The sequence below is a fragment of the Choloepus didactylus genome, chromosome 3, assembly GCF_015220235.1.
Source record: "Choloepus didactylus isolate mChoDid1 chromosome 3, mChoDid1.pri, whole genome shotgun sequence".
In the NCBI taxonomy this organism is placed as follows: Eukaryota; Metazoa; Chordata; class Mammalia; order Pilosa; family Megalonychidae; genus Choloepus; species Choloepus didactylus.
In genome coordinates, this window is record NC_051309.1 from 6,798,608 (window position 1) to 6,811,937 (window position 13,330).

Consider the following 13,330-nt stretch of genomic DNA (forward strand, 5'->3'; position numbering starts at 1 on the left):
TACAGACTAGCTGGTTGTGGCACCGCCACTAAGGACTGTCATAACCTTAGTGAACATTTGCGTGTACATCGGCACTAACGGAGTGCCTTCCACACCCGCTACCCCAGCGGAGCTCTGGGCGGCACTGGCGACATGTTCATCACACATGCCCGACGCGATGCAGTCAGCAGACGTTTGCCCAGCAAGTGAACAGCTGAATGAGCCGCAGTTAGTCCTAGTTCCCACTTACAGAGGTGGGTGGGGGGCTAGTGGGGTTGAGTGGGCCCCCTAGAAAGGTATTCTGACGTCCTGACCCCCAGGGCCTCAAGAGTGTGCCGTTACTTGGAAACAGGATCTCTGCAGATGGAGTGAGTTGAGGTGGGGGGCCCTAAGTCCTGTGCCTGGGGTCCTTATCCGATGAGGGAGGTCTGGACACAAGGATTCAGGGCAGATGGCGTGTGAGGATGGAGCAACGCCCCACACGCCAAGGCACCCCTGGAACCTCCAGAGGCTGGACGAGGCGAGGAAGGATCTTCTCCTCGAGCTCCGGAGAGAGCGCGGCCCTGCCGGTGCCTTGACATCGGATCTCTGGTCTCTGGACCTGTGAGAGAATCCCTTTCTGCTGTTTTAAGCCACCTGGCTTGTGGGGCCTGGTGACAGCAAGGCGCTGCTCGGAGTGCCACAGCCTGTGAGCGGGAGCCCCTGGAGTGCACGGCCTCCCCCACATTTCACGAGCCCCCCACTGTGGCCGCCTGTTGGGGCGCTGAGGCTGCTGTGGGGAGCACGGAGCTGCCTTGGCCCCCACTGGGTGCCGGGAGATCAGGAGGTGCCCTTGGCAGGAGATGAAGGGGCTAAAAATCTCTACAAACCTGATGACTCTGCAGAAGGCCTGCTTCGCTGACAGTTCCTGCATCCTTGGCAGACGTCACTCTCGGGCAGAACAAACCCATATTTCTGAGTCTGCTGACTCCTGCAGACACGGGCCCCCAGCCAGCGGGCTGGTAGGAAGAGCTGGGAGTTCTCGGCACCTCACTCCACCCTTCCAGGTTGAGGGGCCCCACCAGCCCCTCCAGGGCTGAACTCACTGGGTCTGGAGTTGGAACCCGAGATCTGAGGGCAAGGGGAGCAGAACAGAGGGGAGGCCAGGCTGTGGGGCTGTCACAACCCAGCTTCAGTGCATCATGGAAAGGAGCTGCTGTGCCAAAAGCCAAGCTGTAAACCCTCTTCCAGACCTGGGGTCTGCAAAACAGCCTGGGGTCTGGACCTACCCGCTGCCTGTTGATAAAGTTTTATTGGCACACGGCCACACCATTCATTTGTGCATTGACTCTGTTTTCATGCACAACAGAGACGGTACAGCTGAGCCTAAAATACTTGCTCTCAGGCCTTTTACAGAAAACATGTGCCGACCCCCACTAGACAGCTCCACCGTGAGTGGTCCGTTCTGGCCAGTGGAAGGACGCAGGGACTCAGAGCTAGACAACTGCCAGCAGCAAAAGTATCCTCCGGCCCTTGGGCATGCTCCAGGGACTGGCCGCCCCTCTCTGTCCACCTACGCCCCCACCCTCTGCTGTCCTCCATCTCAGTGCAGATGGCCACCCCTCTCCTCTCCCGTCCCCAGCTCTGTGGCTGCACGACTGACCCAAGGCAGGTCTGAGACTGGGATCCCCGCCGCCTGGCAGCCAGTCCGCCTCCGGAGTTCTGCCACACACCTCCTTCGCCTTACAAAGCACCTTCTCTGCACCAGGCCCTGTCCTCGGCCCATCACGCGCCCAATCTTAATTGATCCTGACGAGGTAGGAAATTAACGGTCGTTCAGAAGCTCGTGGTCAGTGAGCAGCAGGGCTGGCCCTGAACCAGGAATGTATGATTGCACACCTGGCGTGGGTTCTTCTCCTTTCCCCGGCCCTGTGGCCGGGTCACCTGCCCCTCGGAGAAGCTGCGGGTTGCGCACACGGAGACAGCGTCCATTCCAGGACAAGCCAGGTGGGCTGCCACCGCCGGGCCCCTGCACTTCCTGTTGTGGCCTGCGCTGCTGCTCTGCCAAGGTCTGCGTGGCTTCCTGCTTTCTGTCCTGTCCGCGGGCGGCCTGCACGGGGAGGCCTTCTCCCGTAGTCCCTCACCTCCTCCAGAAACCTGTTTATTTCTTTGCCCTTGCTTTATGTTTTGCAAACACTTATCGCTGCTCACCGGGCACCTCTGATCCTTGGTCTCCTCATATAAAACCAAGAATAGTGTCACCCACCTTCCAGGGGTGGGGGTGGGGGGCTTTGGAGACACATGACTACCGACAGCGTTTCTAAATTGGAAGGGCCGTTCACGAGGAAAGACCAAGTGTCATCCCTGCACGGGGTATCCTCCTCGCCATGTTTCCATCCATCCATCCATCCATTCATTCATTCATTTGTTCACCCATGCATCAGTCCTGCCAGAGCATCCCCTGAGCACCAGCTCTGGGCCGGCTGTGTGCGGAAGGCGCAGGGGTGGTGGGCAGGTACACAGTGTGGAGAGCCCCGAGGATGTGGGGTCTGCAAGGATGAGTCGCTGAGTAGGACCTTGCCTTGGTGCTTGGGCGGAGAACACCGAGCCCGGAGTGTCCTGGGAGCTTCAGCCTGCTGGGTGTGGCTGGAGGGCGGGGATGGAGGGTGGGAAGGGCAGGCAGGGTGGCGGTGATGGGCTCAAGTGCCTGCCTAGGTTTGATTTCCTCTTGAGCCTCCATCCAACAGATCAGCAACAAATCCAACCACTGTTTTAGGCAGTTCATCCCACTGAGGGTGGGCTGAGAGACTGGCTGGGGGATGACCAGGAGCCCCATCTGGAGCTCGGCTGTGGGGCAGAGCAGAAGGCTCTGTGGTGGGGGACGCCCCAGGACTCGGACACTGGGTGTGTGAAGGAGGGAGAGGGAGGGGCCGAGGGGACCCCCTGCCTCCCATCCTGGCGTTGGGGCCTGGGGGCGCTGGGGTGGGGGTGAGGGGTGGGGTGGGTGCTGGGGCCTTGGGGCGCTGGGCCTGGGATTGCAGAGGAAGCGCACACCTGGGGCAGGCGGAAAGAAAGAAGCGCTTGGTGCACGAGTTCTGCCCCGTCATGACCCCGCGGCCCCGGGACACAACCTGGGACAGTAGCTTATGCTCTGTCGAGGGGCTCAGGGTGGAGGAGCAGGGTCAGCTGTCTTGTTTTTGTCTTCTGTGCTATCCACTCTCTCTCTTCAATACCTCCCTCTGCCTGACAAACTTTTCTTGTAGTGAAAATGATTCTTAGCTGCTAAAGCATGATTAGAAGTTGAACAAAAGCCCATCTGACGGTTCAAGCACCATTCGATGGGAAAACAGGAGACGGATAGATGGGCTTGGCCGGGGCAGCGTCTCTTACCTGGGTCTGATTAGGTGAGTGCTCAAGGGGGCCAGGCCCCAGCTGAACTCTGTAAATCCCGCTCTCGGTTTTGAGAGTGGGATTTGTAGGGTTGATCGTGAAACAGTGAGGGACCATCTGGGGTTAATCCCCAAAAGGAAAGGGCGCTCCGGGGCTGTGCCCACCCTGCGTTTTGTGAACAGGAAACTGAGGGTGCGGACGGCCGTGCCCAGCGTGCTGTGGGGAGAGGGGGGTCCGCTCCCTCAGCCCGGCCCTGCTGCCAGCCCGTGGGCCGTGCTTGACCCGAGGTCCCCGAGGCCACTCCCGCCTGGCCGATGGAGGGGAGCTGGGAGGAGGGGCACTCGCGGTGTCCGGGGCAGGGTTATCCCGCTGCTTCCACACCAATTCCCTGGCGGGGACCCTCTTCAGGTCTCTGTTTTAGGACGCGATTAAGGGGAATTGAACAGGGTCAGCCCTAACAGTACCCTAGGCCCTCCACATGTGCTGTCATGGACCCCGCGTCCCATCCCACCCCAGGCCCTCCACCCATAGGATGTTGGGGACCCCATCTCCCCATTTCACCCTGGAGCCTCCATCCCTGTGCCATGGGGGCTCTGTCTCCCACCTCCACCCTGGACCCTCTAGCCATGTGCTGTCAGGGACCCTATTTCCCCACCCCACGCCGGGCCCCCCACCTGTATAATGTCAGGGACCCTGCATCCCACCTCACCCCAGGCCCTCCGTCTCTGCCATCAGGGACCCCATCTCCCCTCTGCACCTGGGGCTCTCCACCCACGTGCCATCGGGGACCCCGTCTCCCCACTCCACCCTGGGCCCTCCATCTCTGTGGGAGGATCCCATCTCCCCACCCCCACCCCGACCCTCAATCCGTGCCCCCACCCCTCGGCCAGCCCCTAATCCCCCGATCAGGCAGGTTCACAGCAGACGTAACTGGGCCTCCGGACTCGCAGAAGCAAACATGGCCTCCGGCGGGATTCTAGCGAGTGCGTGGAGAAGGCAGAGCAGAGCCATGGGGAGACGGAGCGTAATCGTCGTGGGGGCCGCCAGGGGGTCAGCAGTGCTGTGTCCTCGGGTAAGAAGCCCACACCCCGCGTGAGGCTGGACGGGGTGCTGGGGCCGGGACGTGGGGTTTCCAAGCCTGGGCTCTGCCTGCTCCCTCACTGGCCCCTGGCGTCTGCAGCTCCTGAGGTTGGAAAGATGGTTTCCGTGAGCCAGAGGCCAAGGTGGGCCAAGGCCACTGGGAATGCGCTGCTGAATCCCAGTAAACCATTATCAGACATCCAGCACCGGGAAAGAAGCCTTTGGTATAATAAGGATCTGGTCTTGGCGGCGGGGTGAGTCGGGAACTCGGGCTTCAGACCTCCGACCCTTCTCCATCGGCATAGTTCTGAAACATCCAAGGAGGGAAGGAAAGGATGTTGTGCACAGTGAAGCTCTCGGGAAGGTTAGGTCACGCCGCGGTAACAAACGCCCCGAGTTGCAGAGGCTTGAGCAGTCCGGGTGTGTTTCTCGTTTGTGCTACGCGTCCACCACAGGGCGGCCGAGGGGCTGGTCCCACAGCAAGGGAAAAGTGGTGAGGGAACCACGGGCTGGCGCTCAGGGCTCCCACCTGTGACACGGGTCACTTGTCCCCTCCGCCTTCCGTTCATTGGCAAAAGCAGCAATCAGCCGGCTGCTCCAAGTTCAGCAGGGCCCATGGCCGAGCTGCCCCCAGGAGGGGGCCTGGAATGCCGGGGTCCCCGGAGCAGTCCCCACCGTGAGGCTGGAGCTCTAGGACATAAGGTGACACGACCAGATTTATAAGTCCGAGCTGCATTCCGAGGCCTGGGCACTGCCGTGGCCACGCAGCCGCCTTTGGCTTCACTTTGTGCTCCAAGTTCTGCAGAGAATTGGGCCTCATTTGCCCAACTGTTTGGTGTGCAACATTAAACAGATGCTGTACTGATGTTCCTGACATTTCATAAAAGACTGTGCCTTTTCCCCAGACACCATTTTAAATTCCATAAGAAATTTAAAACCGTTTCCAAGCAGGTGGAGAGTCATGGACGGTCGTCAGCAGGCATTTTAGCAGCACAGGATGGTTTACACTGATGAAATTGGCATCCCTGAAGTCTTGATTATTTTTCCTTTTAACCTTCAGTACCATTTTTCATTATTTAATCTCTGCTTCTTATCAAACCAGAAAACCACAGTTTCCTAGGAAACCAACTTAGGCACTGGTGGTTTAGTTCATCTTTTTCCTCTCTTTATATTTTAAAAAAAATTTATTAGAGAAGTTGTGGGTTTACGGAACAATCATGCATAAAAAAATAGGATTCCCATATGTCCTCTATCATTAACACCTCGCATTGGTGTGAAACATTTGTTTCAATTCATAATAGCACATTTTTATAATTGTACTATTAACTATAGTCCATAGTTTAACATAGGGTTCACTATGTAGTTCATTGATTTTTTTAAATTTTTTATTCTGTTAATATACATACAACCTAATATTTCCCCTTTTAACAACAATCAGATACACATTTCAGTGCTGTTAATTATGTTCACAGTGTTGTACCACCGTCACCAGCAGCCACTACCGAAACATTTCCATCGTTCCACATAGGAACCCTGGACATTTTCAGCCTTAACTTCCTGTCCCCTATCCCCACCCCATCCCCCGCAAACCTCTTTTCTAGATTCTGACTCTGAGTTTGCTTATTCTGATTATTTCAAATCAGTGAGATCACACAATGTTTATCCTTTTGTGTCTGACTTAGTTTACTCATCACGATGTCTTCAAGGTTCATCCACGTTGTGTGTGTCAGGACGTCATTCCTTTTTACAAATGGTCTTCATATTGCTTTATGTAATTCTTGGTTTCTGGCTAATGTGCTCCTAGGAAATAGGTTTTCGATGTGAGCACCAAGACCTTCCTTAGGTCCTTCTGTTTCAACAGATTCAACCACTTTTCTGAAAATTTAGAAACTCTTGTGTTTACAGAAGTTAGAAAATGCTTCGTTCTTACTGAGAGGGGAAGCAGCTTGGCGTAGGGGTGGGAGGGGCAGGAAAGTGGGTTGGGAGCAGACAAGGCTCAGCGTTTTCCAGATAGCAGGAAATAAGAAGGGGAACCGACATTCGTTGAGCTTTGCGATGTGTCAGGCGGTGCACAAGAGGTTTTGCCTCTTCTATCCTCACTGCCAACCTAACTGCTAACGGTTAGTACTGTTAGCCCATTTTACAGGTGAGGAAACCAAGGCGCAGAGAGGTGGGGAACTCGTCCAGGCTCACACAGCCAGGAGGTGGCAGAGCTGGGATTCCATCCCCAGATTCTCCGACTCCAGGGCCTGTGTACAAATGAAGAGGGAGGCGGGGGTGTTCCTGTGGAAGGGAATGGCATGTGCAAAGCCCCCTTCCCCCCCACCGGGAGGGCTCTGAGTGTTTAGACCTGGCCTTAAACCAGGAGTGTCACTTCAGAGGGGAGGGCGCCTTTTGGGCAGGGCAAACAGGAGGATCTGAAGCTGGAAAGGTAGAGGGCTGGAGGCCACTGGGCCTTGAAGGTCATGCTAAGTGGTTCAGATTTGCCACTATGGGCAGCAGGGAGTGGAGAGGAAAAGAGCAGGCTTTGGCATCTGGGAGGCCGTGCGGCTGAATCCAGCCTTACCGATGACTACTTGAGTCGCACTGGACAAGTTGCTTACCTTCTCTGTCAGGAGTACCTTGCAAGCGGCAAACATCTTGACCCTAAACAAAAAAATAGAAATTTACTGGTTCCCATACTTAACAGTCCAGGGCATTGGCTTCAGGCCTGGCTTGCTCCAGGATTCAGAAGATGCCATCAGGTCTCTCTCCACCGTCTTTCGTCCTGCCTGCCCCAGCCTCACCCTGGTATCCTGGCAGCTCCAGAGTTCACGGCAGCAGATCCCAGCCCCTCCTGTCTACTGTGTGCCCAGCAGAGATGGGGAGCCTGCTTCCTCACATCCCCAGAAAGTCAGTTGGGCCCATCTGACATCCCACACTCACCCCTCCATGGTCACTGTGACTAGGGCCTGGAAGGCACAGGTTGGCTTAACCGCTCAGAGCTGAGGGCTGAGTCCGTCTGCCCAGACCCCTGGCTGAGGAAGGCAGAGAGCCTTTTCCCCAAAGGAAAACCTTGATGCCTGTGACAGAGCAAGGGGGGTGGGGGGTGGGGGTGAGGTTAGATGCCCCCAACACAGCTCCAGATGCAGTTCTGTTCAGTGGCCCACCACACAGGCGCTCGGTAAACTTAGCTCCTTTTCTTCTGCTTGTCAGCCCACAGGGAACGAGACCTGCCTGGAGGGGATGGGGGGCCACAGTGGGTCCAGCTGGGGGGGGGGGGGCGCGTGGCAGTGGGGGGGCGGGCTGGTGGTGGTGGGCGCGGCTGGGTGGGGGTTGTGGGCGTGGCGGTGGGCGCTGCTGGGCGGGGTGGTGAGCGAGGGGGTGGGTGCAGCTGGACGGGGCGGTGGGCGAGGCGGTGGCCCCGCGGGGCGTGGAGACGGGGCGGGGTGGGCGCTGCTGGGCGGGGTGGTGAGCGAGGGGGTGGGTGCGGCTGGGCGGGGCGGTGGGCGAGGCGGTGGCCCCGCGGGGCGTGGAGACGGGGCGGGGTGGGCACAGCTGGGCAGTGGTGGGCTGCGGCGATGTGCATGGCTGGGCGGGGCGGCCGGCCCTCCGGGGGGCACCCGGAGCCTCGCACGCTCTTTCCTTGACGGCGCTGCCCAGATATCGTGGACATCAAGCCGGCCAACATGGAGGACCTCACGGAGGTGATCACGGCGTCCGAGTTCCACCCGCACCACTGCAACCTCTTCGTCTACAGCAGCAGCAAGGGCTCCCTGCGGCTGTGCGACATGCGGGCCGCCGCCCTGTGCGACAAGCACTCCAAGCGTGAGTGTCCGCCTGCCCTGCTGCGAGGGGCCTGGGGCCGCAGGGGTGGGCGGGCGCGTCTTACCCCGGCTGCCGCCCGAGTCCCTGCACAGCCAGGACTGCCTGGCATTCAGGGTTGGGCCTCTAGGACAGAGGGTCAGAAGTGAGTTGGGATTCCAGGCAACGGAAACCAGCACCAGGGTCCAGACTCAGAGTCACCTCCTCCAGGAAGCCTTCCCTGATCTCTCTCACAGCTAGCCACACTCTGCAGAACTTTCTGCCAGCTGCTATGTCTTACTGTTGCTTGTGAGCTCCTTGAGGGCATGTAACATGGCACATCATCATCCTAGAATAGGGGTGCCCTTAGGGGTCTGGGGTGGAACAAGGTCCAAGAGCACAAACTGCCACAGCCACAGCTGCTGCAGCTCACACTGATGGAGTGCGCTGCGAGCCAGGCGTGCACCAAGCTCTTTGCATGCGTCATCCCACTGAACCTTCACAGCTAGCTCCCAGCAAGGGCCTGTGTAGGCTCCAGGGTTGGCCCCAGGATCCCCCAACCTGAAAGGTGGGGAGCCAGGACTTGAACCCAGGACACTGGGATTCCTTGTCCTGTGCCGTACCTGGATGGCTGGGGTGGTCAGTGCTGGGTTACAGCAAGTGACTGCCCACTGCCAAGGCGTCCCCTGGATGCAGCTGACGATGAGAATCAGTCATCTGTGCGAAACAGCCTTGCGGGGGCACGGGGCAGATTGTCTGTTCCACCTCTGTGTCTTTCCTTAGTATGTAGAACAGTGTCTGGGAATCATTTGTTGAGAGAATGAACACATGCGTGAGTGAATGAATGACCCACTGGCCTGGAGGCAAGCTTTATTAAAGTCCCTGTGGAGGTAGCAGAGGGTTGGCTGGGGTTCACAGGGTCCACTCTCCCTGCCTCTGCCGTCCACCCCGGAGCTGTCCGCAGTCCCCGAAGGGAAGGCAGCCCCCGCATGGGCTGGCTGGGGTGAGCGCAGGTCTCCCTCTCTGGGCAAGCTGTGGCCACGGGACACACCTACCTGTCTCAGCCTTCAGTCCGCAGCACCCCGGGCCCCTGCCCCGGGCCAGGCACAGTCCTGGTGTGGAGGGGCAGCAGGGAACCAACAGATAGTGCCCCCCACCATGGAGCTGACTTCTGGTAGGGGAGCCAGATGAGAAACACGGACCTGGGTAAAGTCACGCCAGGTACTGTTAAGTGTTACCAGCAGCAACAACAAAAGCTGGATGTGGGGACGGGGTTCAGGGAGGTGACAGTGAAGCAGACACCCAAAGGGGTGGGAGGGAGGAATGTTCTAGAAGTAGGGGACAGCAGGGGCGAAGGCCCCGAGGCAGGAAGGTGCCAGAAGGCTAGTGGGGCCAGAGCACCGTGACCCAGGAAGGATGACAGGAGTTGAGGCCAGACAGACGGACATTGTGGAATGTCCCTCCTTGTAGGTCAAGGCCAGGACTTCGGCTTTTGTTCTCTGTGGGGTGGGAAACGGACAGAGGATCGAGTGTAAGAGTGTGGTGTGACGTGAGGCAACAGGATGAATCTCTGGAAAGTTGCCCCTCCAGTGGCTGTGAGGGGAGCACGGAGGAGCTGGAGTGAGAGCAGGATTCGGAGCTGGGGAGGAAAGGGTGGGCTCGGCAGAGATGGGAGAGAGTGAGTTCCCAGATGCTCTTTGAAGGAGATCAGATGTGGATATCCAGGAACGAGTCCTGGGTGATTCCGTGGTGTGGAGGTGAGCAGCTGGGGGAAGGGGGGCCTTTGCCAGGCTCAGGATGACCTGCATAGTGGAGGGGAGGGCTTGGTGGGTGGTTCCCAGGCCGGTCTGGGATGCGGTACATGCGGGATCTGCATGGAGCTCCGAGGAGTGGGGTGTGAGTCCAGGGGAGAGTCCCACCGGAGATGGAGTGGGGTTATCGGCATTGGGATGGGATAGGTGGGAAGCCGAGGGGCCAACAGAGACCCCGGGGGGGAGCGTGGATCCAGCCTGGGCCTGTGGCCGCCGTAACAAATGACCACAAAGTGTGTGGCTTAAAACCGCACACATTTATTCTCTTCCAGTTCTGAAGTTCCAAAGTCCAACATGGGTCTCCCTGGGCTGAAAAGGCTCATTAGGGCTGTGCTCCTTTTGAAGGGTCTGGGGGAAATCTATTTGTCTGCCCGCACTCCTTGGCTTGTGGCCCCTTTCTCCATCCTCAAAGCCAGCAGTGGCAGGTCGCGTCCTTGTCACATTCCATCTCTCGGACACCTCCTCCCTCCTGATCCCGTTGTCCACATTTAAAGATCCTTGTGATTGCACTGGACCCACCTGGATGATCCAAGAGACTCTGTTTTAAAGTCAGCTGATTAGCAACCTTAATTCTATCTGCTGCCTTCACTGCCTCTTGCCACAGAACATATGGTCTGGTCCTGGGTTCTGGGGACTCGGACGGGGTCCTCCATGGTTCTGCTGACCACAGAGACTTTTCAAACTGCCCCAAACTGCTGGTGACTTGGGCCACACATGACCCCCAGGTTTGCCTGTGTGCTGCTCTGGGTCAGGGTGTCAGGGGGAAAGAATGGGAAAGAGAAAACAGAGAGAGTCTCCCTGGAGCCCACTCTGGGGGCCAGGCCCCTGCTCAGGGTCCACCTCCTGACCTCGGCCCCAGCCCAGGGGATGGCAGGTGAGGCCCCACGGCACAACATTGCCCCAAAAACGACGGCCTAGAAACAGGCTGTGCGTCAACTGAGTAAACAGCGAGTGGACAGTGACGCCCATATAATAGCCACTTAAACAGTGTTCTAGAAGAGTTTTAACGACATAGGGGAATAATTATGGTAAAGATTCAGTGGATCGGGGGGGAGCCAGGGTAATGACTACATGGCCAAAAACTGGAAACAGAGAAAACACTGGAAAGAAATATGCCAGAAATTGTCCCTGAGAGGTGGGCCTAGGAGAAAGTGATAGCTGCTTTCTTTCAACATTTTTCTACGTATTCATATTGTAAAACGTGGATTTGAACTTTGAATCAGACAACGCACATGTATGTGTGTGTGAGGTGGGGGGTGTTTAAGGAGCATGGAGACCACCGCACAAAATAAACCGCACCGGGGGAAGGCAGCCCCAGGGTTTGGAAGTAGACTCAGAGGCTGCTTGCTTGGCTTCTGTAACCCACGTCATTGGGTTCCCCGGGGATCGGTCAGAGTCACGGCCACCAGGGTGGCCGAGGGGGTCCGCTTTCTAAGCCCAGGTACGAACGCATCAGTTCAGGTCTCAGAATTGCTGCAAGCCTGGCGGTGTGTGTGTTGGCCCACCAACTCAACAGTGCGTGATTTGGTAGTAAAAAAAAAAAATCTTCCTCAAAAAGATACCTTATGGATTTATATTCTGTGTCCATTTCACCTGCCTGCGTGGCCTGGGCCAGGACTCCTGCAGGTGCCCCAGAGACTCACCTGGGGGCTTTTGAAACAAAGGAGGGCCCCGCCCTGCCCCAGCCCGGGATTCTGAACCCCTAGAGAGGGTGTGGGGTTGAATTTGATGTGCTGAGATTTTATGTAAGCTTTTTCATGTACATTCATAGGTGAGGTTGATCTTTAATTTCCTTTTTTTATACTCTCCTTGCTTGCTCAGTTTTATTAAGATTATTCATATCTCCCCAAATGAGTTGAACAGCTTTCTCTCTCTTTTCTCTGGAACAAGAGAAAAAATATATAATATATATTTTTATCTAAATTTATATATGTTTTATATATATATATATGTTCCTTGAAGTTTTGGTGAAACACAATTATAAATCCATAAGGTATCTTTTTGAGGAAGATTTTTTTTTTTACTACCAAATCAGTTTTATTTTTTTGTCTGTGTATCCAAGTTTTCCACTTCTCTTTGAGTTAATTTTGTATTTTAAATTTACCTAGAATTTTTTTTCCCATTCTTGAACTCAACTTCCTACCCAGAAACTGTGTCTTTAATGCCACTAAAATGTTTTAAAATTAACTGTGTGGCTCACCAGCCTTTTAGCACCTTCACACCTTCTGTTTTCCCTTTGCCATTTAATTTGCCTTAAATGAGGAGCGAGTCGTTGAAATACCCGTCCTTCCCTACGCTTTAGCCAAACCGTGTTTGGTCTTGGTTCTCATGAGATATCCTGTGAGCAACCGGTTCCCAGTTAGCAGGGTGTGTTAACCTTTTAAAGAGACTTGGGTTTTTGCTGGTTCTTTACCTCTCGATCCTATCTGGTTATCTAGTGACCAGTTATCTGGTTATCTAGTGATCCTATCCGGTTATCTAGTGACCACTCAAAACTAGAGGCCGCTGATGGTGAGATGCCAGAGAGGAGGGATCACGGCTTAGCCCCCCGAGAGGGTGAAGCAGTGATTTCTGTTCCCCAGGTGATCACCGGGGGATGTTCATTTCTGCTGTTGGTTGGGTGAGTCACCCGGGGCTCCAAGATGTGAGGGGGTTTACCCCTCCCCACCAGGACGGAGCTGGGGTGCAGGGCCCCCTCCAATCCTGCCCTCAGCTCCCCTTCTCTCTCTGTGGCCCTGGAAACACTGGTCTTTTGTCTGCGAGTCATCATGACAGGGTAACCATGGAAACGTCTCTAAATGCATCCTTAAAATAGACAGTTATTTCTGCTTTTGACAGCACTGAGGGAGCACGGAGGCTCCTTAGACTCTGTGGCAATAGCAGCCGCTCCCCTTCCTGGGGACCCCGCAGTGTGCCTGTCCCGGGACAGGGGGATTTTACTTTCCTCTCTTTTCCCGGGTCTCAAAGAGAGGCTTCCCCGGCCACCCTAAGGACATGCCCTCCCCATCGGAGCACCCCTGAGCCCTTGGCCCCCACCGGGTGCTGCTCTCAGTTTCTGCGCTTTAAGGCTGTGATGTCCACGATTCACTTCCCAGACAGGGAAACAGTCTTCGCCATGGTAAATTCGAAGTCGCCATGAATTCAGTGGCTTAAAACAGCACAAATTGATCCTCTTACAATTCTGGAGGTCAAGAAGTCTGGAGTCAAGGCGTGGGCAGGGCTGGTTCCTTCTGGAGGCTTCTGGGGAGAGTCGGTTTCCTGGCTCCTGGCTGCTTCCTCCACGTCCAAGTGCACCGCGCTGCTTTTCA

At 56.2% G+C, this 13,330-nt stretch overlaps 1 protein-coding gene across 5 annotated transcripts in view; it reads left to right on the forward strand.

Annotated features, from left to right (window-relative positions):
- The window catches only part of PPP2R2C (protein phosphatase 2 regulatory subunit Bgamma), a 243,861-nt gene that overhangs the window by 202,919 nt on the left and 27,612 nt on the right, over positions 1 to 13,330 (forward strand). For all 5 annotated transcript variants that reach the window (XM_037829346.1, XM_037829348.1, XM_037829349.1 and 2 more), the window contains one exon: positions 8,071 to 8,235. In XM_037829346.1, coding sequence (XP_037685274.1) covers positions 8,071 to 8,235 — 165 coding nt within the window. The remainder of the gene's footprint in view (positions 1 to 8,070; positions 8,236 to 13,330) is intronic.